Source organism: Heliangelus exortis, chromosome 2 (assembly GCF_036169615.1).
Source record: "Heliangelus exortis chromosome 2, bHelExo1.hap1, whole genome shotgun sequence".
Classification (NCBI taxonomy): Eukaryota; Metazoa; Chordata; class Aves; order Apodiformes; family Trochilidae; genus Heliangelus; species Heliangelus exortis.
Window position 1 is genome coordinate 54,438,965 of NC_092423.1, and position 21,359 is coordinate 54,460,323.

A 21,359-nucleotide genomic window follows, 5' to 3' on the forward strand; every position below is an offset into this window, starting at 1 on the left:
AGCTACAAATGAAAATAAAAGGTGAGAAAAACGTGCACCATATGCCAACAAGGAAAAGTTCATTGCTGACAGGTAAGAGGGCAAGCGATGTCTGCACGTAACAATAATTTCAGAAGTGTAGGTAGGATCAGCCACTAAAGTCAATGGATACCAATCATGGAGAAGAAAAAAAAAAATCAAACCAGGAAAGTCAGGTTACTTCACTCCTATTACTAAAACTACAAAACCCTTTTCTCTGCTGTGAGACCATCGAACTATTCTAACTAATCTGTTACCTTCCTTGGTATATTTACTTAGGTAAATTTATATGCATTAGGTATATTTATTTGCACTGACACTTGTATTTGTATCTCATTTACCTTTATATACACAGCTCTCGGTCCTAAACAGAACACATTCAAGACATCAACCACCAATTATATTGCAGGCAAAAACATATGGAATATAAAATGCACGGGAGCATGTGGCATTCAAAGACAGATGACTCTGAAATTTATGATACAAATTAGCACCTTTTCTTACTTTATTACTCAGGAAGAGGAGACATTTTGTGATTCACAGTCACCTCAAGGTGCTAACAATCCATTCATTAGCAGCTTTTTCACCAAATAATAGACCATGACAGTAAAGTTGCCTCACATTCTAGATACTATTTAAAATCCAACAGCCACACTTTGATTGTTGTAAAATGGGTATTGATAGAGATAGAAAGTTGAAAAAACGCAGCTTATAGATAAGCAATTTCAACAGATGTAGTATAAGCACATACTGCTTTCATGAAGACACAGATTAGGTTTGAGGTAATACACTGCAGCTGTAGAATACTTCCTGCTATCTCAGTATATAGGCCCTCAAAAATATGGAGCTGAGTGAGTATCTTTAGAGTGAGTAACACTCATCTTTATGGAGTTCCTCCATGGTCGTGATCTACAAAGTGACATAAAATGCCTATATACCTTGCATGAAGAGAAGTGGCTTGTACTGCAGTACAATAAGCTAGACCCCAGATTCCATCACTGAAAAGACTAGTCTTTTTAAACAGACTATTTAGGGAAGCACTCCTAAAAGGCATTTTTGCAGCCTGGTCTCATAGATGTCTCCTCATCTGCTTGTCCAACACTGAATACACATCCCACAAGTCAGGGTTCAGCCCACTGTAAAAGGATGTTGGTAGTTTTACTCTAGTAAAGCAGAGAAGGAGAACTGTATTAAGAAGTATTTTAATTCTGCAACTGCATTTATCAGTAAACCCATGGACTTAAGAATACCCAGGCAGAGGTTAAACAGAATCTAAGGAAGAAACACCATTGTAATATGTCTTTCTCCACAGGCAAATCAGCAGATTCTATTTAACAACAAACCTGCCATTCTCACAAATACAGCACTGGTAGGAACTTCATCAGAGTGCTGTAAAATGTTGCCAATTTTCTCTAATTCTTGAAATAGCAATCTTATTTTTTAGAGCATAATTTCTTGCTCTTTACAGCTGTCATTGTCACCAGTTAAGAACAGAAAGTACTCTTCAGTGCAGAGCCTTTTAGCATGCTACCATCAAGTGAGGACATGAAGACAAGTCTGGATCATTCAAGCAGCATAGCTTGTAAGGGCAATGTTGTCAGAAACAAGAAGCAATTTTCAGACCTTGAACTTGAGACAATTTTACAGAGGTGATTTCTTAGGACTGCAATAATACTGCTCCTTTCCTGGTCAATCACTAGGGAGACATCAAAAAAACAGACAGAAGCATATGCAGTCACTAGATATTGCTGAAATTCTTGGCATATGTGAGTCACTGAATTTCTGACTACAGAGATTTAAAAGAGCAGAATCAAAATCTCAGGAACTTTTATTTACTCTCTAGAAAAACCCCTTCTGTTTTCAGGCACTAAAACCTCAGCCTCCTTAGTTTTCAAAAGTAATGCAGAAACAACTTCAGACTTTCAACTCTCAGTCATTTATGTTAAAAACATATTTACATTTGAAACCATTTGCAAAGTAGCCCTAGAGACTAATGTAAACTGGGTTTTTTCCCTAATATTTTTTTGTTGTTGAACAGGACTCTAACCAGGAGTTAGAAACATGGCTGAAATACAAGCAGGAATTTAGGATGTGTGACAGGGTTATCAAGGTAGGAACCTTCTGGACACAAAAAATATGCAGCTCTAAGAAAGGTGAAGCCCTGCTCTCTTCCACATTTTTTCCTTAGTTAGGATTGGGACTGCAAGGGAAGCCATACACCTTCCGCTGTTAAAAATGGCTGCATTTAACAGCTAGTCATAGCACTTTTGACGGATTTGACTGATATTCACAGTTTTTTGCTTACTCACAGTTCCCAACCCTCTGAATATGAACTCTCACCTTATATTCAGTCAATATTCTGTCTCCTTGTGCCAGTTTCACTTCCTGAGATACCTTTTTACCTTACCTATTCCACTTTACTGAGCTATTCTCTTAAATTCCTTTTGCCTTTTCCTCTCCCCACTATGCCCAGATCAGTAAATCTCCAGTGAACTAGCAGTGTTTTCTGCCATATTATTCTTCATCCTGCTTTTACAACTATCCTATGCTATCCTTTCTCTAGCATTTTGTGTATGCCACCTTAAGGACAGCACTAACACTGTATGGCAGTACCTTATGCAAAGGGAACATGTTCTAGATTGGTTTACTACTGTAATGAATATAGTAGAAAAAACTCATGGTAGACTTTAGCTTATACTACCTCACTATTTTCACTTTATCAGTTTTTATGGTAAAAGTGGTAAAAGCTGTCCCCTGGAAGTGAAGAAATCAGATTTCAATGTCTCTCACAAAGCACAGGGAAGGAAGTTCATGCATACTTGTACAGACTGAAATAGTTGTTCTCAAAGTATGCCAGTAAAACTAGACTTCACACAAGTCTGTAATAAGACAAAGGCTAATTAGCTACAATCAGCTTTTCTTGAGGTCAAGAGGAGTTATACCTGGGATGATTTTAGCCTGAAACAGCCACACATATAGATACGATTTTTGAACAAGTTATTTTGATAGGACACAACAAACTTGAAAATAACACATAAGTATCAGCATTCCGCACTCAGTATAATGATCAAGATTGCTGTAACTTCAGAGAAGCTGGTAAATTTTTTTATTTTTTCTCTCTGCAATTTTATATCCCTTTTCTCCCCAATTCATATAGTTGGCAATACTCTGTGGATCAAAAACTCCACTGTTTCCTTCTCAGCACTCCTTTATGAGATCTTAAATACATGCAGCTGGTTATCAAGCACTGTTTCTAAGGATGCGTCACTCTTTCAGAACATCTTTCAGATAACAAAAAAAAAAAAACCTAGGTTCTCCTAGTCCTGCAAGTCTTTCTGCTGACTCTCTTTCAGATGTAGGTCCAGGAAGCACGAGATTGCTGACACCTGCAGTAGTCCAGTAGGACTGTCAGTCAGATGTTGCCACAACCTTGTCCTGGAGTCAATGAGGTTTACTAAACTGGAGATGTTTTGAAGAACAACATTTCAGGTTCACTGTCATTACCTTCTGTCATTCCACTTAGATAGAAAATATACACCTATTTCTTGAAGTAACCTACCAGCAGAATTTATTAGCTTAAATAGGACTCCTGCTCCCGACTCTTACACTCTTAAAAAAACTGTTCACAGCACCAGTAATTACTTTCAACACAGTTATGCTCAGAGAACAGAAACCCATTGAGATGGTCTCAAGTAAGACAGGTGTACTTGATTTTATTCATCTTCTTATCCAAACCCTTCACTGAAGCACTACAGCTAAGAGCCCATTAGTGTTATAGTAAAAAGCTCTCCATGACCCAAGAATCACCCTGCACAGGTCTGATTGCAAGAAGGAGATTTAAAATTCAAAAAGACAAGAAAAAATCTGATTAAGAGAACACAGCATAAAAGGAATACACAGAAGGTACTACAAGATGTTAAATTCTGCCATTTGGTAACTGTGCATGTCTGGTTTTCTGACTCTTTTTTTACCTTAATCCTCAAAACATAGAAAAGTTGGGACAAAGAAATAAGACATAAATACTTAGCCTTCTTCCCTTTGTTATTTAATACAGAATATGTCTTTCAGATGTAGAATCACATCTAGAAAATACACTTGACAGACCTTCCACTGTGCACTTCTTGATGCCATTTCTTGCTGGTATTTCAAGTGAAAGAGATACAGTTTCAGGTACAGCACTTGTTCAGATGCTTTGTATCATCCTGTCCAAGTGTCTCTATTCTATTCCCACTCCTATGCCTATTTTGACGCGTAATTTAGGTTTACTCAGATTGTTAGGAATACGCCCTGCTCATTTCATACCCTACTCCAATTCCTTTAAATGGTACAGCTACCCCCTGTCAGCCCTTATGCCGATGGTGAAATCAAATACCTCTATCAGTCAGTTAAGAGGAATTTCTCTGCAAGGTTTTCAGCCTGGTAACAAGGTAGAGACAGTTCCTGTGGTTTGCCAGAAAGCTTCTGATGCACTACATTTCTGCACTGCGAATTAACAGCTCAAAGCATGTAAAGATTTACATATCTCAACAAAATGTCAGAAAATCTGCAGCTATCATGCCAGAGATGATTAGCACTGTGCATACTAAAAAAAGAGGTAGTGAAATTTGACGTGTGTTTCTTCCAGACACTTAAATGCACCACTGATCTACTACGCATTGTCAGCAAGACAACGATCATTCCTAATATGCTTCTGAAAAGCCCTAATCTTACAGAGATCACTCTATAAAGTTCCCAGTGATGTAAGCAATGCAGAGCTGTAGAATTTGCACAATCAGCGCATTTGCTGCATTCAGCAACAAGGGACATATTCTGATGATCCACCCTTGCCAGAAGGGTGTAGTTAAGAGGAAATTGGCATATTGCAATTCAACAGACATGAAGTACATAAGCTAGCTAGTAGCTAAGTAAATAAGCAAATGAAGATGTATGTAAGTTATTATTACCTTTTCTCCACAGACAATGAAAATGACCTTTGTTGAAAGTCTGGTTCAAAATCAGAAGGCAAAACTTCAGGCTTCCTGCAAGATAAATGTTGATTCTTATTAGCAAGAATATAAATCTTTTTTCCCCTTTATTTATTTTGATTTTGCCATATTAGAGTTAGCCTGTCTACCTCAGAGCAACCCCACTAGTTTTCTTGCTTCTTAGGTTTTATCATTTTCAGATAGAGAAGCTGCCAGAACTTCATTAGACACCTTTATACTTTATACGGTTTTGTAAACTTTTAATTTGTAAGTGACTTCTACCCACTGAAAGCCATCCTCAACAGGACCCACATCTCCACAGCTCATTTAATCTCTTGCTACTGCTGCTACTGCCTGGATGCAGCATTTACTATTACAATCTTCACCCTGGCCTCTATTAACAGGGAAGACTGTAGCAGGCTCTGTGTGAAGCTGTCTCTAATCTAGGTCCAAAATTCCACTTTCCTGGTGGATGCAGAACTACTGCTGCCATCAGTGGTTTCTGTGACTATGTTTACATATCATGTAGCAGCTTTAATTGCCCTAGCTCCACTCAGGAGATACCTCACAAATACAGATTGAAAGGCCACACCCAAGGGGCTCAAAAGCAAAGGTAGTACAAGGAAAAGAGAACTCTAGCCTATGTTGTCTAGGTGACATTGCAGACTAAAAATATCAATGGCTTTACCACAAACTGAACTGATCCAATTTGACTGGGGTCCTAAAGCCTCCTGCCCTAGCAATATGTCTGTTGTGAGGGTTGATAATAAAACTACAAAGCCCTAAAGGAAAGCATTTCTGATATGACACACTTCAGTTTCACAGAATACTTAAGTCTTACGATGGTTGCCTGTGGTGGCAGTTGCATTATTTCACTTCCTAATTATCAGTCATATCAGAATACAAGTTTCCCCTGGAGCTTGATATCTTTAGGCAATGAGGTTAATGAAGTATTAGTCACATGAAGCCACTGAAATAGAAAAAAAGAAAACCTCTTCTTTTGAGCAGATCCACTACAGCAAGAGGCAGAAGGCTACAGGTGATGTGTCTTAAGCCATATGACATTACCAGGGAAAATACTTTTTGAGTAAAAAAATGGCTGGATGGCAGAGTCCAGAGATTTGCGGTGAACAGAGTTAAATCCAGTTGTTAGCCAGTTGCAAGTGGTGTTCCCCAAGGCTGTTTTGGGGCCAGTTCTGTTCTATATCTGTATCAATGACCTAGATGATTCAGCAGTTCTAAGATTCTGTAAAGGTGGTCAAAGTCCCAAAGGCACAGGAACATCTTGGGCTAAAAGTAAGGAGGGGGAAACCTTTAAAATAACAAATCTAATGCATGGTTAGGGGCATGAAGTGAGGGTTAGCAGACTGGGAGACCACTATTCTGCATCTCATCTTTTGAGTGATAAAGGGTTTCTCCACTGGCCCATTCCATGTCTCAGCTCCCAAAAACAGAAGTAACCATATTGAACTCTTTTGAAAGTATCAAGAGAAACACCATCAAATAGCTAGATAATTTTTACTCCAATAAAAAGGCTACATGTTTATTGCAGCCACCATCAGTATAGTGCTTTTAAACACCTTCCCTCATGATTTCCACTTGCATCTTTGCATCCACAGTCCATACTTCAATTTATTTCATGTATATAAAGGAGAATAAATTTACTGAGGGAATAAATTTACTTAGAAAAGAATAGAGAGGTTGGAGGAGCAAGTAAACAAAGGAATTTTTTTCTTTGTGTAGTCTGAAGAGTTGTGCCTTGTCCTTGAACTTTAATAAAAAGGTAGAAAACAATACGTTCAAACTGAGTGCCAATTTCCAGCTGCCTCACAAAATGGGACCTCAGCTGCAGATCTCCTAAGGATGGTTAAGTGAGAAAGGCTGCCAGCTCTTTGTATTAAACAAAATCATCTGCTGGTGTCCTCCGCTGCAGAGAGGCAGCAAACATCATAGGTTCTTTTACTGATACAATAATACATATAGACACTGATGCTGTAAACCTATCCCTGCTGGTGAAGCACAAAAGGCATTTCTGTGTATGTTTTAAACCATTAAGCCATATCAGCATATGAAAATACAGTAGATTTTAGTTGTTTTGCACATCAGGAGGACTTTGGTAATACATAAAGGTACATCTTTAAAGCCAAGTCCTGGCTGTAGCTGTCCACAAAGCTTTCAGAGGCTGATTTCAGAGATGACACTTCCAAGAGCTTCCAGTGAGGCCCAAGAGAGCTGCAGGCTCTTACTTGTGCAGTTGTGGCAAAGAAGCAGATGCCCCTGCCACACAGAATTAGGACGGCGTTTTTTGTGGTTTTGGTTGTTTAGGGTTTTTTTAAGGGCAGTTATGAGTTGAAAAAGTGGAAAAATGGAAACTGTTTCTCCTGCTTTTAGAGAACTGAACATTCCAGCAATTTGAAACCACTGAAAATAACATATGATAAAATTATATGATTAATGCTATCAAAATAAATCTAAATGTCAATATTTTAATGGTGCTTGCTGAGTTAATACAAAGCTGGACAAAGGGCTCAGTCCTCAGCAGATGTAAAACAGTAATTAAATTGAGCTGTAATAATTTACAACCATTGCCCTAAAACTATTAATAAATCAGGACTTCTGATGGCAAAGACCACGTCAACAGATAGAATATGCAACATACATCATGCTGAGAAAAACTGATGAGCGCTCACTGTGCCACTGCTCCGAGTACTCTACTGGCTATTTGCCTGAAAACAAATCTGCCTCAAAGCCATTTATCTTTAAAAGCCCTTAACAAATTAGGAGGCATCTATTCCTGGACTCTTTGCCCATCCATTTTTCACAAAACTAATTAGCACCCTGACCCAAACATTAATGAAATTGTGCTCTGTTTGGACTAATGTAAGAGAAAACTCTGTAAGCAAGAATCCACCTGTGAAAATAACCTGTCCCCAGATACAGATAGCTCCTCTGAAGAAGGTTTTGTTGGCCTTTTGTTAGAGGCAGAACAAGTTTGTCTCTTGCAGCTTCTTCCATTTTTAGTATAATTTTCTTTTTTGTTATGTAATTTTCTTGCAGCTTTTGCAGTCTGAGAAAATTCAACCATCAGCACCGCAAGTAGAAAAGAATTAATTCCTTCATAAAAAACCTTCAGCTTATTCTTCAATGATACATCAACACAGAAAATTAACGGAGTCAAGTGCCACAATGTAAGTCCTCTTTCAGAGGAATTAGCTGCACAGTCAGACTCAATTGCTACAGGACAGAAAAAACAGGAAAGTAACTATAGGAGATTTTTACTTGCATTTAAGCAACCAAATTTGCTCATCTCCAGTCTTACCTGCTTATTTTATTATTTGCTGCTTAGCCTTGCTGTATTAGAATCATAACTTAGAGACATATATATTAATAAGTGCAGAACTACATCAATGGTCAGTTATAAAAAAAAAAAAAAAAAAAAAAGCTAAAAGATCTTTAAGAAAACTTGGAAAATTCATAGTCTTTGGATAAAGCTGTATCATTTTAATTCTGCTGGAAACAGAGGATCACTTCATTAATTTACTAACCTGCAAATCAACCAACAATTAGATCTGTAATTTCCACTGGGACCATCAGTGAATAACCTAACCCTTTCTGAAAACTTTTCCCTTCCTTGCTTTCCACGTTTTACTTAGCTGCACTTCTTTGATGAAGCTTTTCTTGCTTGGGACTTCAATCAAAGTTGTTGTGAATGTCTCTGACAGCCTATGTAATGCATTTTTATCCTTTTTTTATTAACTCAGAAAAATTCCTGTATATTTTAGAGCACACATTTTTTATTCTAAAAGCCTTCTTGGCTTTTCTCTGTCACATTATACTAATCTACCTATTCTTTAAATATTTATAATATTTTAATGCATTTTTTACTGATTTCCACTTGTCACATGCCAATCTTCAGGATACTAGTCTGTCAAAAGGCATATACAAAAGACATACATATTTTTAAAGACAACCTTTTCTCTTGCAGCCAATAAGATAATACAAGCCCCTTCTTTGTTTCCTTTCAGTCTCAGAATAACACTGCTAGAAGTTGTTCTGCATACTGCAAGGTTCTTGGCTATTGAATTTTTCAAGGGGAAAAAGCTCTCATTGCTTCAAACAAGACAGCCTTTGGAAAAAATCACTGGTATTGCCAGTCTTTGTGAAATGTAAGCAGGAACACACGAGGAGGGGACATACTGTTCCAAGGTACCAGCATGCCTCCAGGTGCAAATGAAGTATGACTCCAGAGTCAGAGCTGACCACTAAGAAATTCCTGTCTTGGTTTTTGTGTCTTACTGCTTCCCTGAAGAGGAGCCGTTCCATTCCTTCACAATGATCTATCAAGCACCTTCCATGAAGAGGTAATTTCAGTACAGAGAAAGAAAGGAGATAGAGGGTATGGGGGGGTTACCAGTAACAAAGCATTTCAATAATTAATCTACGAAGTTTAAAAATGGTCAAAAATTTTCAGAAAATTTCTGTAACAGTGGAAATACATCTGGGTATCCAAGACATTAACCAAGATCCCTTCAAAAAATGCTACAGAGATTTGGTTTACATGCATTCCTGATCACATAGGTAGAAGTCCAAACATACAATAAGCTTCTGCGTGAGAAAAATTCTAAATGAGAGCACTGAAAATTTCCTTCTTTTCATATTGCTGTTCTCACAGTAGTCTGCTTTCCAAGATTTAAAAAAAAAAAAGAAAAAAAAAAAAAAATCTTGGTTTCAAGTAATACCATTCAGGAAATTCCTACCCCACAGATTCATTTTTTAAGTGAACAATTACTGCCTACCTAAATGTCAGAATATGTGGGAAGGGACAAGGCATTTTTTCACAATTCCAAAGCAGTGGCACTGATACAAGACAGCAGTTCAACAGCCTGAGGCAGCTCTTCATATGGTAGTTGAAGTTTCTTCTGCTGCAGAAGAATTAGCATTGAAATTGTGATTCTAAGGATTTCCCATAAGTCCCATTGAGTGGGACCCTAGCATAGTAAACTATTAAATCATCAGTCAATGAAACCAACAAGCATAACAAAATAATGTTCCTGTAGAACTGTGGTGAACATAGGGAAGGCTATTGCTACAGATCAAAAAATAAACAAAACTAAAACCAAATTATTGAAGCAGCTTTCACGCTGGTGGTTTGGGATTCGGCTTGGTGTGGTTTTGACTTTGGTTTTGGTGTGGTTTTTTGTTTATTTTTCAACTAATGCATTAAACTCTCCAATGTAACTGAAATACAGTTTACAAAAAAAACCCCAGAAAATGTCACTTACACTAAAAATTTTGCTAACATACTGTGTGGATTGAAAAACTTGGCTCCTGTGTGGTGCTAAGCATTACTAAGTGAAACAAAAGCTGGAATGGAAATTTCTGCTGTTGGTGAAGCAGACATCACTAACATAGGAAAATTAACAAGAGAGCTTATAAAGGTATGAATTATAACACCAAGAAAAGAAAATAATTTATTTAATTGGAGTGGACTATTTAAACAAACACTTAAAGAAAAAAAAAGGTTCTACTTTAATAAAGTAGCCCGTATTCTTGCCTAAGTGAAGGCTCAGATAGTAAAATCTACATCATTTTCTGTCAAGTAAGCCCCAGTCCCCAGGTGTTATGCCCAAAATCAAAACTATGAAAACTATTTGCCAGCTTATTGAAATGTACCATTTCATTCAGGTCTTATTTTAAGAGCCATCATCTACTTCTCAAACATACTCAACTGGAACAACCTCCCCGTGGTAAATGAAGCAAGTAAATGTTTGTTTAGACAAAAACTAAGGAGAATGAGTCTTTCAGATTAAGAAGCATCCCCTTGTTTCCTGAAAGGGTTTTTTACTTGTGACTGTTTATTGTTTTTTAGACATTGAAACAACAGTTGTAGTTTCCCATCTGATACACAGATGCAGTTTCTAGACAAGATTCTGGTTTTATCAATTAATGCCTTTGAGAACTTACTGATGGTAAGTGCTATCTATGTCTACCTTAGCAAGGAGCACTGCACAATAAAATCAGGTTTATGGTGCAAAACCGTTGATGCTAAAGGTATGATATTCACACTAAGCATGTTTTGGGAAGAGAAGGAGCAAGGGAGACTAATTCAGAATAGGTCTGGTCTGATCCTGTAGACCAAATACCCATTAGCAGCAGGAGAACATTATGTGCACTTCTGGAGCACAGTTTTAGTGTAATGAAAAAGGAAATTAGCTTATATATTCTAAAACCTCTCTGCAATGTAAAGCAAAGCACATTCAATAAGCTGGATCAGGAGACTTCCTTCAAAAGCAAGTGATCCAAATAAAATGCTAAGTCAAACATATCAGTAGTCATATGACTTTTGGCTTATCATTTTTTTATTTTTTAAACAATGTGTTTACCAAACTAGGCTGACTAATGCCACAAGATCAACTTCATTTTAAATGCACAACATATATTTTTAATGTTATGCTGATCAAAATTTAGCTCTTACTTTAGATTGTTATATTAGGAGGCAAAACCAACACCTGTATCTGTCATGCAGGGAAGGTGCAACATTAATCCCAAATTTGAGCTCATCTGCATTATGAATTCCTGGGACAGCACTTAACATTGAATCTTAACATACCACTTTTTAAGATTACCTTTCAGAATAAATCCTCACTTTGTACTGGACAAATAGTGTGCCTTATACAAAAATGTTCTTCGCTCTGCTATTCTCTTTCTTGAACTAAGTTTTTCATCAGAATTGCATCCCTTCACCAGGAAACCCAGTACTCTGCTTGGGATACCAGGGAACTGAAAAAGGATTATTTCAAATTTATGCTGCCTGAATCCACACTCTGAAATGTAAACACTTCAATTTAAAGTTTCACAGCTCCTGCAGAACTTTGAAAATGGAAAAACTTCTTTCAACTCAGCCAGTAATATCCATTCCCTATGCCTACGTTCTTGCTAACATAGTAATAGTCAGTGTTAATTCAGAAGAACAGTTAAGCTTGGACTATTGCATTAATTACAACCACTGCTTATAAAACACTGTGTTGTGTGTCCCAAGCCTCCAAACAAGCCATTTAATTTTCCTCATAAGAGGGACAACTCCAATAATAAATCAGGGCACATTATGCAAAAAGATCACAAGATCTTACAAACATGTTCTCAAAATTATTGAATTAATTAATCAAATATGCATACCCAGCTGCCTTTCATATAGGCTGTATTAGCCTTATCAATGCATTTTAGTGTTAATTTTTTTTTCATGTAAATTCTATTGATTTTTAAATATTTTACAGGTCTTAATTCTCCAGACAAAACTTCTTCCAGCAAAAGGAGTAGAAAGAAAAGGAGATTTATGCAAACAGTCTTACTGAAAAGCTGCAATATGGTACTCTCTGGAGAGCCCTCTACAAAAATTTATGATTAATTCAAAACAACTAATTTTCCACAATGTCACAAACACAGCCATGCACATGGGATAACCCACCTACGTTATTGACCGCTGCTGCTCCTAGCAGGTCGCTGTGCCTTGCAATGAAAACTTGCCAATTAATTCTTGTGTTTCTCTGGAGACTGCAAGGTCTGCCTTTTTCATCTCAATATGTGATGGGATATTTTTTTCATACAAACACCTAGAAGCTTTTCTGAGTGCTTGGGACTTTGCTCTTTATGTGTCAAACAACACAGCCTGGTCAAGCAGAATAAGATCACAGTTCCCAGTAGTGAATCTTCAGTTTTAGATAACTTGTCCAGCATCACACTGGAACTTCACGGCAGGATTCGATTCTCCAGAGCAACATTCAGCTGAATTGAAACATGAGAACTTTCTATTTAAATACAACAATCACACTTCTTACTACTATATACATGAAAATGCTGCTTGTGCCCCATACCAACTCTCATTTCAAAAAAAGACCCACTGAAGTAACCAATCACTTAGGGGAGGCAGCAAGGTACATAAAGCCTAACAGGCTCTTGAAGAGCCATGTTGCCATATGCACCACTTGCTACTGCAAGATCTTTGTCTTGGTTCACCTTATACCCTTGCTGCTTGTTTCCAGGGATGCTGCTGAGTCACCCATCCATCATTCTGTGCTTTTGTGCCAAAAGGGCTTTCGTTTCAACCTGAGCACAACAAAGTTTAGAATTAGCTGGAAGCAGCTGGGTCTTTTTAGCTGAGATGTCATCACCTAGTCAGTTACGCTCTTCCAGTTTTCAAGACAACTGGTTGGACACAAATTGTCCAGCTATCCAAAAAAGACAAAGATTTCTGATACAGGCACAGAAAAGTAAAGTTCTAGGAGATTAGTAAGATATATTTCATCCTGTGGCATGGAAAAAAATAGCCATCTGAGGATGAAGAGATGAGTAGGGAGTAAAACAGCAGTAGGAGGAACAATTTTCTGCAGAATGGGAAGTCTAGGCCACAAGGTTGCAGAATCTGACAGGATCTTCTGTATTCCAAATAAATTTTAAAAGTGTAGGAACTTCACTGAAACTACCTTCTAAAAAATAAATATACCAAATGCTTTGCTTTGTTATTCACAGAAAAGTAATTTTCTGAGACAGTACTAATTTTATACCTTTTAAGTTCAATACCAATCGGAAGATCTTAAAAGACAAGAATTAAGACACATAGGCATGCTATGAAAATATTGATACTATTATGGTAAATTTTACTTTCCTGTTTAAAATTTTAAGGTAGAGAACACAGTATCTTCACCTTAAAGAAAATTCAAAACCTACAACTGACCTCCTTAGTCCCCCCAAAACTACCATTACTGTACAAGTAAGTTGCAGCCCTAAAAGAAAACCCAAGACAGTTGCTCACTTTCTAGATATTTAACAGCCAGACCCAATGCAATGGCCTCCTTGCATGACACAGCATGACATTGTCTGACTACACCATACTAACAATACCGTTATCTAGGATGTCTCTATTTCTAGATACACAACCAGGCATTGAAGCTCCCTGACTGAATTGAGCACTTCAGCCACTATCATGAGCTCAATCGGCATCAGTAGATCCTTCTCTCCCTTCACTAAAAGTTAATTAAATTAATTATTGTCATAAAACAGTCAATAGGAGAAGCATGTGTAAGCCTGACTCTACAGTCCGCAGACCTGGATATAGTTTTTCCTGCAACATTTACTTATTGAAAACTCTCTTTCACACCTTGAATAAATCATCTATTACTTTACCATGGTATTACAGGCATAGAAGCTCCCTGGCTGAATTGAGAACTTCATCACCCTTAGTGTGAGGCTCAAGTGGTGGAGCCGGTTGGCGCACGGTATTTATACAGCATAACCCAAGCAATGCCGAGGTTGTGAGTTCCAGCATGAGCTGAGCTTGTGCTCTAGGCCTTACCTTTTATTGGCCCCCTAATTGTGCTCATGCGCAATTAGGGCCTGCCCTAATCAGGCACAGGTGGGCTTAACACAAGCTCATGCCCACTACCTGGCAATTAGTGGCACCTGGTTGCCTCATTTCACTACAGTTCCTCTGCCATTTGGAGGAGGAAGTTGTCATCTATGCACACCAGGAACATCCTGGATTGCTGCTGCCTTGCTGTGTTGTCCTTCCAGGAGATGTCAGGGTGACTGAAATCACCCATGAGGACCAGGGACTGTGAACACGAGGCCTCTTCTATCTGCCTATGGAGGGCCACAGCTGCTTGGTTCTGCTGGTCAGGTGGACTGCAGCAGACCTCTACTGTAACATCACCTTCTCCCTTCTTCCCTTTAATCTTAACTCATATGCACTTGATCAGTTTGTTACCCTTCCCCAGGTGGAGCTCCATTGATTCCAATTGGTCACTGATGTAGAGAGCAACACCTCCTCCCCTCCTACCCTGTCTGTCCTTCCTAAAGAGCTTAGTTACTGAACCCATCTATCCCTACATTCCACTCATGGGAGTTATCCCACCAAGTTCCAGTGAGAGCCACTTTGTCATAGCTTTCAGCAGCACAGTGGCCCATAATTCATCCTGTTTGTTGCCCAAGCTGTGTGCATTTGCATAGCAGCACTTCAGCTGGGCTGGCCCTGTCAACCTCTTAGGCAAATCCCCCTTGATTCCTTTGGGGTGTCTTGGTGCATTCTCCCTGGCTTGCCTCAGGGCAACAAGTTGAGAGCCCTTACTAGAACTCCATCCCTCTGCCCCTGCTGTGCTGCCCCACTTTCTGTTACAGGCAAGCATGAGATTATTAACCCCTTGCCCCTTCAAATCTAGTTTAAAGCCCTATCAATGAGTTCTGCCAATCCTGCAAGTTGAGCTCCTGATCCCTTCACCAATTGCCCCAAGGCCCTGAAGTCTCTCTTAATTGTGTGCTCTCATTCTTACATCATCACTACCCACCTGAAAGATCAGAAGTGGGTAATAATCTGAAGGACTCACAAGGCTGGAAAGTTTCTTTTGTGCACCAGGGAGACAGCAGAACTCCAGATGAAGCAGATTTGGTCTGCATATGGGGCCCTCCACTCCCCTCAGCTGGGAGTTACCTACTAAGATGGCCCCTCGAGTTATCTTCTCAGTGTTAGTTTTGATGGCCATCCTGAGGAGAGTTGGCCTTGGTGGTGTTTTTGGCTTTTGTGAGTCCTCGATCTTGCTCACAACCAGATGCTCCTGCAGAGCCCCATATCTGTTCTGCAAGGGCACTGCATCTTACAGGAACACATGTGCTCCATTTTCTTTTTTGTTGAGCAGTGACCTGTTCCCACTGACCCTCCTCCTGTGGGTTACTGTGGGAGGGCTGGGGGGCTTGCTTATGACAGGATATGGGATCCTCTGTTCCACTGAGAGTAGTACTGTTTTCGGAGAGATCATTTGATGAAAGTAATCAATCTCCCTCTTGCTCTCCCTGATGTTTCTTAAACTACTTACCTCAAGTAGAGTACTTACATAAGTATACCAAACAAATCATTATGACAATCTGTTCCCATAAGATACTTGTCACATAAATAAGGTTTGGGAGATTTAGTCACTACACAAAATCTATAATAACTGCTTTTATTATAAGACATTTGTGCTTGTTTATAATCCCTAGCTTTGAGATGCTGCAGATCATGTATAATTAAAGATAACTGTTACTTTCTTCATTCCTCCACAATACAGTAAAGCCTGTAAACAAAGACAAGCCCTGGGGCCATTAAGAGAGGCCCTTGTTTGCAGACTGTCTTTCCAACCAGCTCCTTCAATTTCAATGCTAAAACTGTCAAGCTTAATTAAGAGTTATGGGGCATAACCATTTCAAAACCATAAATCCACACAGCAGAAAAGTAACATGACTGCCCTAGTGAACATCTCTTCTTAAATAAGCAGTATCTCTTTCTGAGCCTTAATTTAGGTTCCTTATACACAACTTTATATTGTAAATATCTTTATTACTTCACCTACAGTGACTATAAAGACCACAATAAAATAATATAATCCTGATGTCTTCTGGTTTATTTGACTATTTAAAATGGACCGTGCATAACCTAATGCTTACAATGCTATTCTGTCCAAATTTATCATAGCTTTTTGTGATTCTTCAAAAACTCTGTGGAGATCTCCAGCTTCTTTTAATATTTTCTTACTAAAGTCACTTCATCTTTTGAGTATGCACAGCTGCCCACTTTTCCTCATAGGCGCAAGAAGAATGAAACTGAGAAAGAAGCATCAAGAGCTCACAGATTAACCTCTGCCCTTTAAAAACATCTTGACCATTCAGCATTACTATTCCTGAAACACCAGTGACCCACTGCAAGCAACACTGTAGTGCAGGCTCAGTAATAAATCTTAAAGCCACCCTACCCATTCCAGGGAAATTACACATTTGTATCCATTTTAACAGTGGTTAGGTCTTACACCAGAACTTCTGTCAAATCAGTGTCCTAGTAAGCACGAGACCAGTGCAGCCCGGGTCAGACCGGTACTTAAACACATCACTGAAATCCAACAGACAGCTTCTTAACAGTGCTTCAAAGGCTTGAACTTCAAAGCATTTAATAGATTTTAAAATAAATGGAATTTTGCCATTTTCAGCATTAAAAAAGTTCCATGTACAGTCTTGCCACTTTCATTTATTTAAAACTTTCATTTATTTAAAACTGTTTTCTGGCCTTTACAGCAAGGAAGCTACACTTGAAAATGGAAATCCTAAAGGCTTAAAATCAGAAGGATGATTAAAACAGTATCACACTTATTACTATTTCTTTATCTAACGATTTCCGTAATATGATTGCATGAGGAAACCTTTGGCATTCTTTTTCTGATTCATGGACTAACAAAGCAGTTCAATTTATAGAACTGCTGATCATCTAGTAATCAGTCTACAGCCACCCCCTTAAGATAAAAGTTTTGTTAAAAACTTGAATGGTTTTTATCTTGATGAGCACTTTTTTATGTGCTAAGCAACATTTGGGTCAACTTACAGAGGAAATTATAGCTGAATATCTAAAAGCATAATTTTTGCAGAATAAACATTAGCTGTAAAAGACTTTTATCAGCTGTTTATCGGATCCAGAAAGGCAAGGAAAATACTGCCTGACCAGCAAGTTAATACATTCTGGGGAAATATACTAAGAAAAGAAGCTAAGCCTCCTTCTTCTTCATTACTCTCTCTGAAAAATGTGTTTAATATTAATGCTTTGAACTTAAATTTCTATTTGTAGATTTGATATCACTTTATAAAGGTGTGTAAGTGTTGTGGAATGTTAGAGAGGTTTGGAGAATGTTGGAGAATATTCCTGAATATTCTCGAAGAGATAGGGGGTGCGACCCCTTTACTGTGCCCAACCCCATGTTTGGGGGGCCAATTAGATCGGCCCATACTCCAGTGCTACCTGCACCAGGGATTCGCTGTGCTACAGGTAAACACACCGGGTGTCCAATAAAAGGTTATGTTGGTGGCGGGGGCGTGGTCACGGAAGCACTATATAAGCGAAAGTTGCTGCGCAATAAAGGAGAAGTTCGTTTATCAACCATATTGGTTGCACACATTTTCTTTGCCGCTCCCGCATGTAAGTATCATTATTTTCATTTCACAGTTGGCCTCACTAAGTACAGAGATTTGTAGCAACCTGTATGAGAAGTAGTGCTCTCCAGTGAATAAGTTAAGAGTCTGAAATTATCTCCCCAGGGTTTTCTTCTCAGCTGAGCTGATAACTTCAGTCTACACTGGAACCCACCACAGCAAAACCAGACACAGTCCACCTGAAATTGGTGAGCTTCTACATGGAAATAGAAGTCCAGGACAGAAACTTGAAGACAGATTTGAAGACTTTGATCCAGTTGGTTAAAATTCACTTCTCTGAACCACTGGGGAGATAGTCAAAGATAGTCAGTACAGAAGTCATCACAATATAGACACAAAAAATATATAGCAAAATAAATAAATTACACTTTTTGAGAAGAAAAAGGAAATAAGACGATACATAGAAGTGGACAGACTGGAGTTGATTCAGGAGAACTCCCTAATCACTGTCATCACACTATTTGATCCTCTTTTGTTGACAAAAAATTTTAACCTGAATTTCCTGTATTAGTTTTGCCTACCCTATGTGATTCCTCCTCCAAACAAAAGCTCCTGCACATGGCAGCACCTTATGTAGGGATTCAAATTTTGTTATGGAAAGCACCTCTGTCTTATAAATCAAATTATTCAGGAAAATATTAATAGTATATTGTCTGTGTTACCTGGAACCACTTTAGAATGCTTTATTCTCAAATATCACTTTCTCTAATGTTAAACTTTAGTAAACATTTCCAATTTCACACTAGATTGAAGGCTCAAAATGAGGAATTAGTATGGTATTTTTCTTTTCTGGAATTATGGAAATTATAAAAATGAGAATTATAAAGCTTGCAAGAAGAAAAAAAAAAAGATTTTTGAGGTTTCAATTTACTCTATTACCTATTCCTGAGAAAGCAACAAGATCAGGCCTACATCATAATGTACAAAATCAAAAGAATCTCTCACTCTTACCAGCTTCAAAACTACTCCCGTTTTTCTCACAAATATCATTTGACCAAGAACAGACACCTACACACCCACAGTTAGAAGACTAGGCCAACAACATATTTGCAGACTTTTAACTCTAAATAAAAAGAAAACTTAAGTATTTGCCGAATCGGTATTTTTAAACAAATGGCAATAGCTGCCATGAAATGAATCTGCTTGTTGTCCCTCTCACACTCCCTGACTACAACCACAGTTACTCAAACTTTAACATGTGATTGTGTGCTGATGATGGTGACAGGAAAGAAGAAAATCTTTGGGTCATGCATAAACCAAAAATTTCATCACCAGCATCACAATCTCTTCATCAGTTCCACAACAGCCCATGGCAAGTGAATCTTTGAGGAAGGAGCCCTCACTAACAGCCCCTATCCCTCCCCAGTCAGGGGTCCCCCACATGGGAGAATCTTCTTTACATGAGACTCACAAGGTTAGAGAGGATGTTAAAGGGAAGCCTTGCACTCTGTGTGAAACTTCACCAGAAAAGAAAATAAATTGAGATCTGCTGTTTCAGTGTACTTTTGTGGTTAACAACTTGCACTTCTGCTCCACTATAACTGCACTACAACCAAAACCAAGTTTCCTGTCAGCAAGACCCAACTGGGAATAGACATTACTTTCAGCTTGAAAGCTTTCAGACTTCTTACGCCACCTCCCACTTTGTCCCTAAAACCAAACCAGAGTTCATTATTGACAAATATGACAACACCTAGCATGGATGCAGATGATAAATTGTAGGTTTGACCCTGTCTACAATGCTCATATGCCTCCAGCAGATGGTTCGTCTGTCTGATTTTGAAACAGACGGTAGCACTGCAACTGAATGTAGGCGAACTGAGGAAAACATATCAAAAACAATTTTTTACTTTCAAAAGCACATTCAAAGGGCATCTCTAATTATGGACAGAATGAAAGAAATGTAGGATGAACACTAGTCCCTTCAGAAGTACATTGATTTTCCAGTTCTGCACATGAATGTAAATAAATCTTTAATCAACTTTCATAAATTCTGCATCAGGACAAATTCAGAGCAAGCAGAGGATGCCAGAGGAAAAAAAAACCAACACAAAACTATGGAAGAACAAAAATATTGATGCACATACCCATACACACAGCAAGGCATACTTTGCCATATGAGATTATAGCTCTATCGTTAGCTGATGGATTAAGAACCAATGAATTATAAATAAATAAATAAATAAAAACATTAAAAGCTGAATATTACTTTTCTAATTAAAACAAGTCAAGGGTTTAAAATAGAGAAGCCTTTTTAATGAAAAAAAAATGGCATTTAAAACTAATAGCCTTTAGGCCTCATAAAAAAAGTCAAATCCTTTATTTAAAGAATATAAACTTTCTTTAATAATCAAAGACACTGCTATGCATGCAAAAACAACTTGCAGTGCAACAGGTCTTACTTATGGCAGTCTGACCAAGGCCAACATTAGTAGTACTAATGGAAGAAAACACATGCCTAGAAGTAAAATCACAACCAGATTATATTAGATTGAACGGAGAGGATACTAACTTCTTCTTTTTAGAACAGTTTTAAAACACACTAAAAAGTGTAAGCACTTTTAGTAATGAATAAATAGTAAAATAAAAATACATCCTTAAGGACTCTGATTAAGTAATTAAAAGGCTTACAAAAGTTTTGGCAACTTAATATTAAGCACACACTGAGCTGGCATGTTGCATTTGCTGGTACCAAAACTATCTTTTCTTCCTGGATCATCACCAGTGTGACTGACTCATGGGAGACTCAGGAAGCACTGGGACAAGGTCGTAGTTCATGACTGGCAAAACAGCCTCACAGATAGAAAAATACATTTCACTGGCACTACCATGTATTGTCAAACATGAACTTAGTATCCTATGTTGTTTTGGACTGGAAGGGATCTTTGAAAGTCATCTAGTCCAAACCCCCTGCAGTAAGCAGGAACATTTTCAACTGGACCAGGTTGCTCAGAGCCCAGTCTAACCTGACCTTGAATGTTTCCAGGGATGGGGCTTCTACCACCTCTCTGGGCAACCTGTTCCACTGTTTAACCATCCTCATTGTAAAAAAAATGCTTCCTTATACCTAATCTAAATTTACCCTCTTTTGGTTTAAAACCATTACCCCTCATCCTACCACTACAGACCCTGTCCCATCCCAGCCTTACCTCAAGGTTTGTTACAAGGTCAGACTGACTTGATAAGTTTGAGCCCTCTGCAGAGATCCTGCACCAGACAGATCCCTCATGCTATATTTCCTGGTACAGTAAAAGAAGAAGCTCTTTTGATCATTAGGAGATAATTTAGTGAAAGAAATTCCAGGTATGAAATGTGCATGTAAGCGTTTTACCTTCATTGAGGCAAAAAAAGACACTAAGGCTTCAACAAAGCAACTCTTAC

General features: G+C 38.3%; 1 protein-coding gene across 2 annotated transcripts in view; it reads right to left on the minus strand.

Moving 5' to 3' along the window:
• TPK1 (thiamin pyrophosphokinase 1) overlaps nucleotides 1–21,359 on the minus strand; it is a 299,665-nt gene that overhangs the window by 236,854 nt on the left and 41,452 nt on the right. The window contains exon 2 of one of the 2 annotated variants that reach the window (XM_071736206.1): nucleotides 4,962–5,036. The exons of the other annotated variant lie outside the window; for it this stretch is intronic. Within the exon in view, the coding sequence (XP_071592307.1) occupies nucleotides 4,962–5,036 (75 nt within the window). The remainder of the gene's footprint in view (nucleotides 1–4,961; nucleotides 5,037–21,359) is intronic. 2 annotated transcript variants of the gene reach the window in all.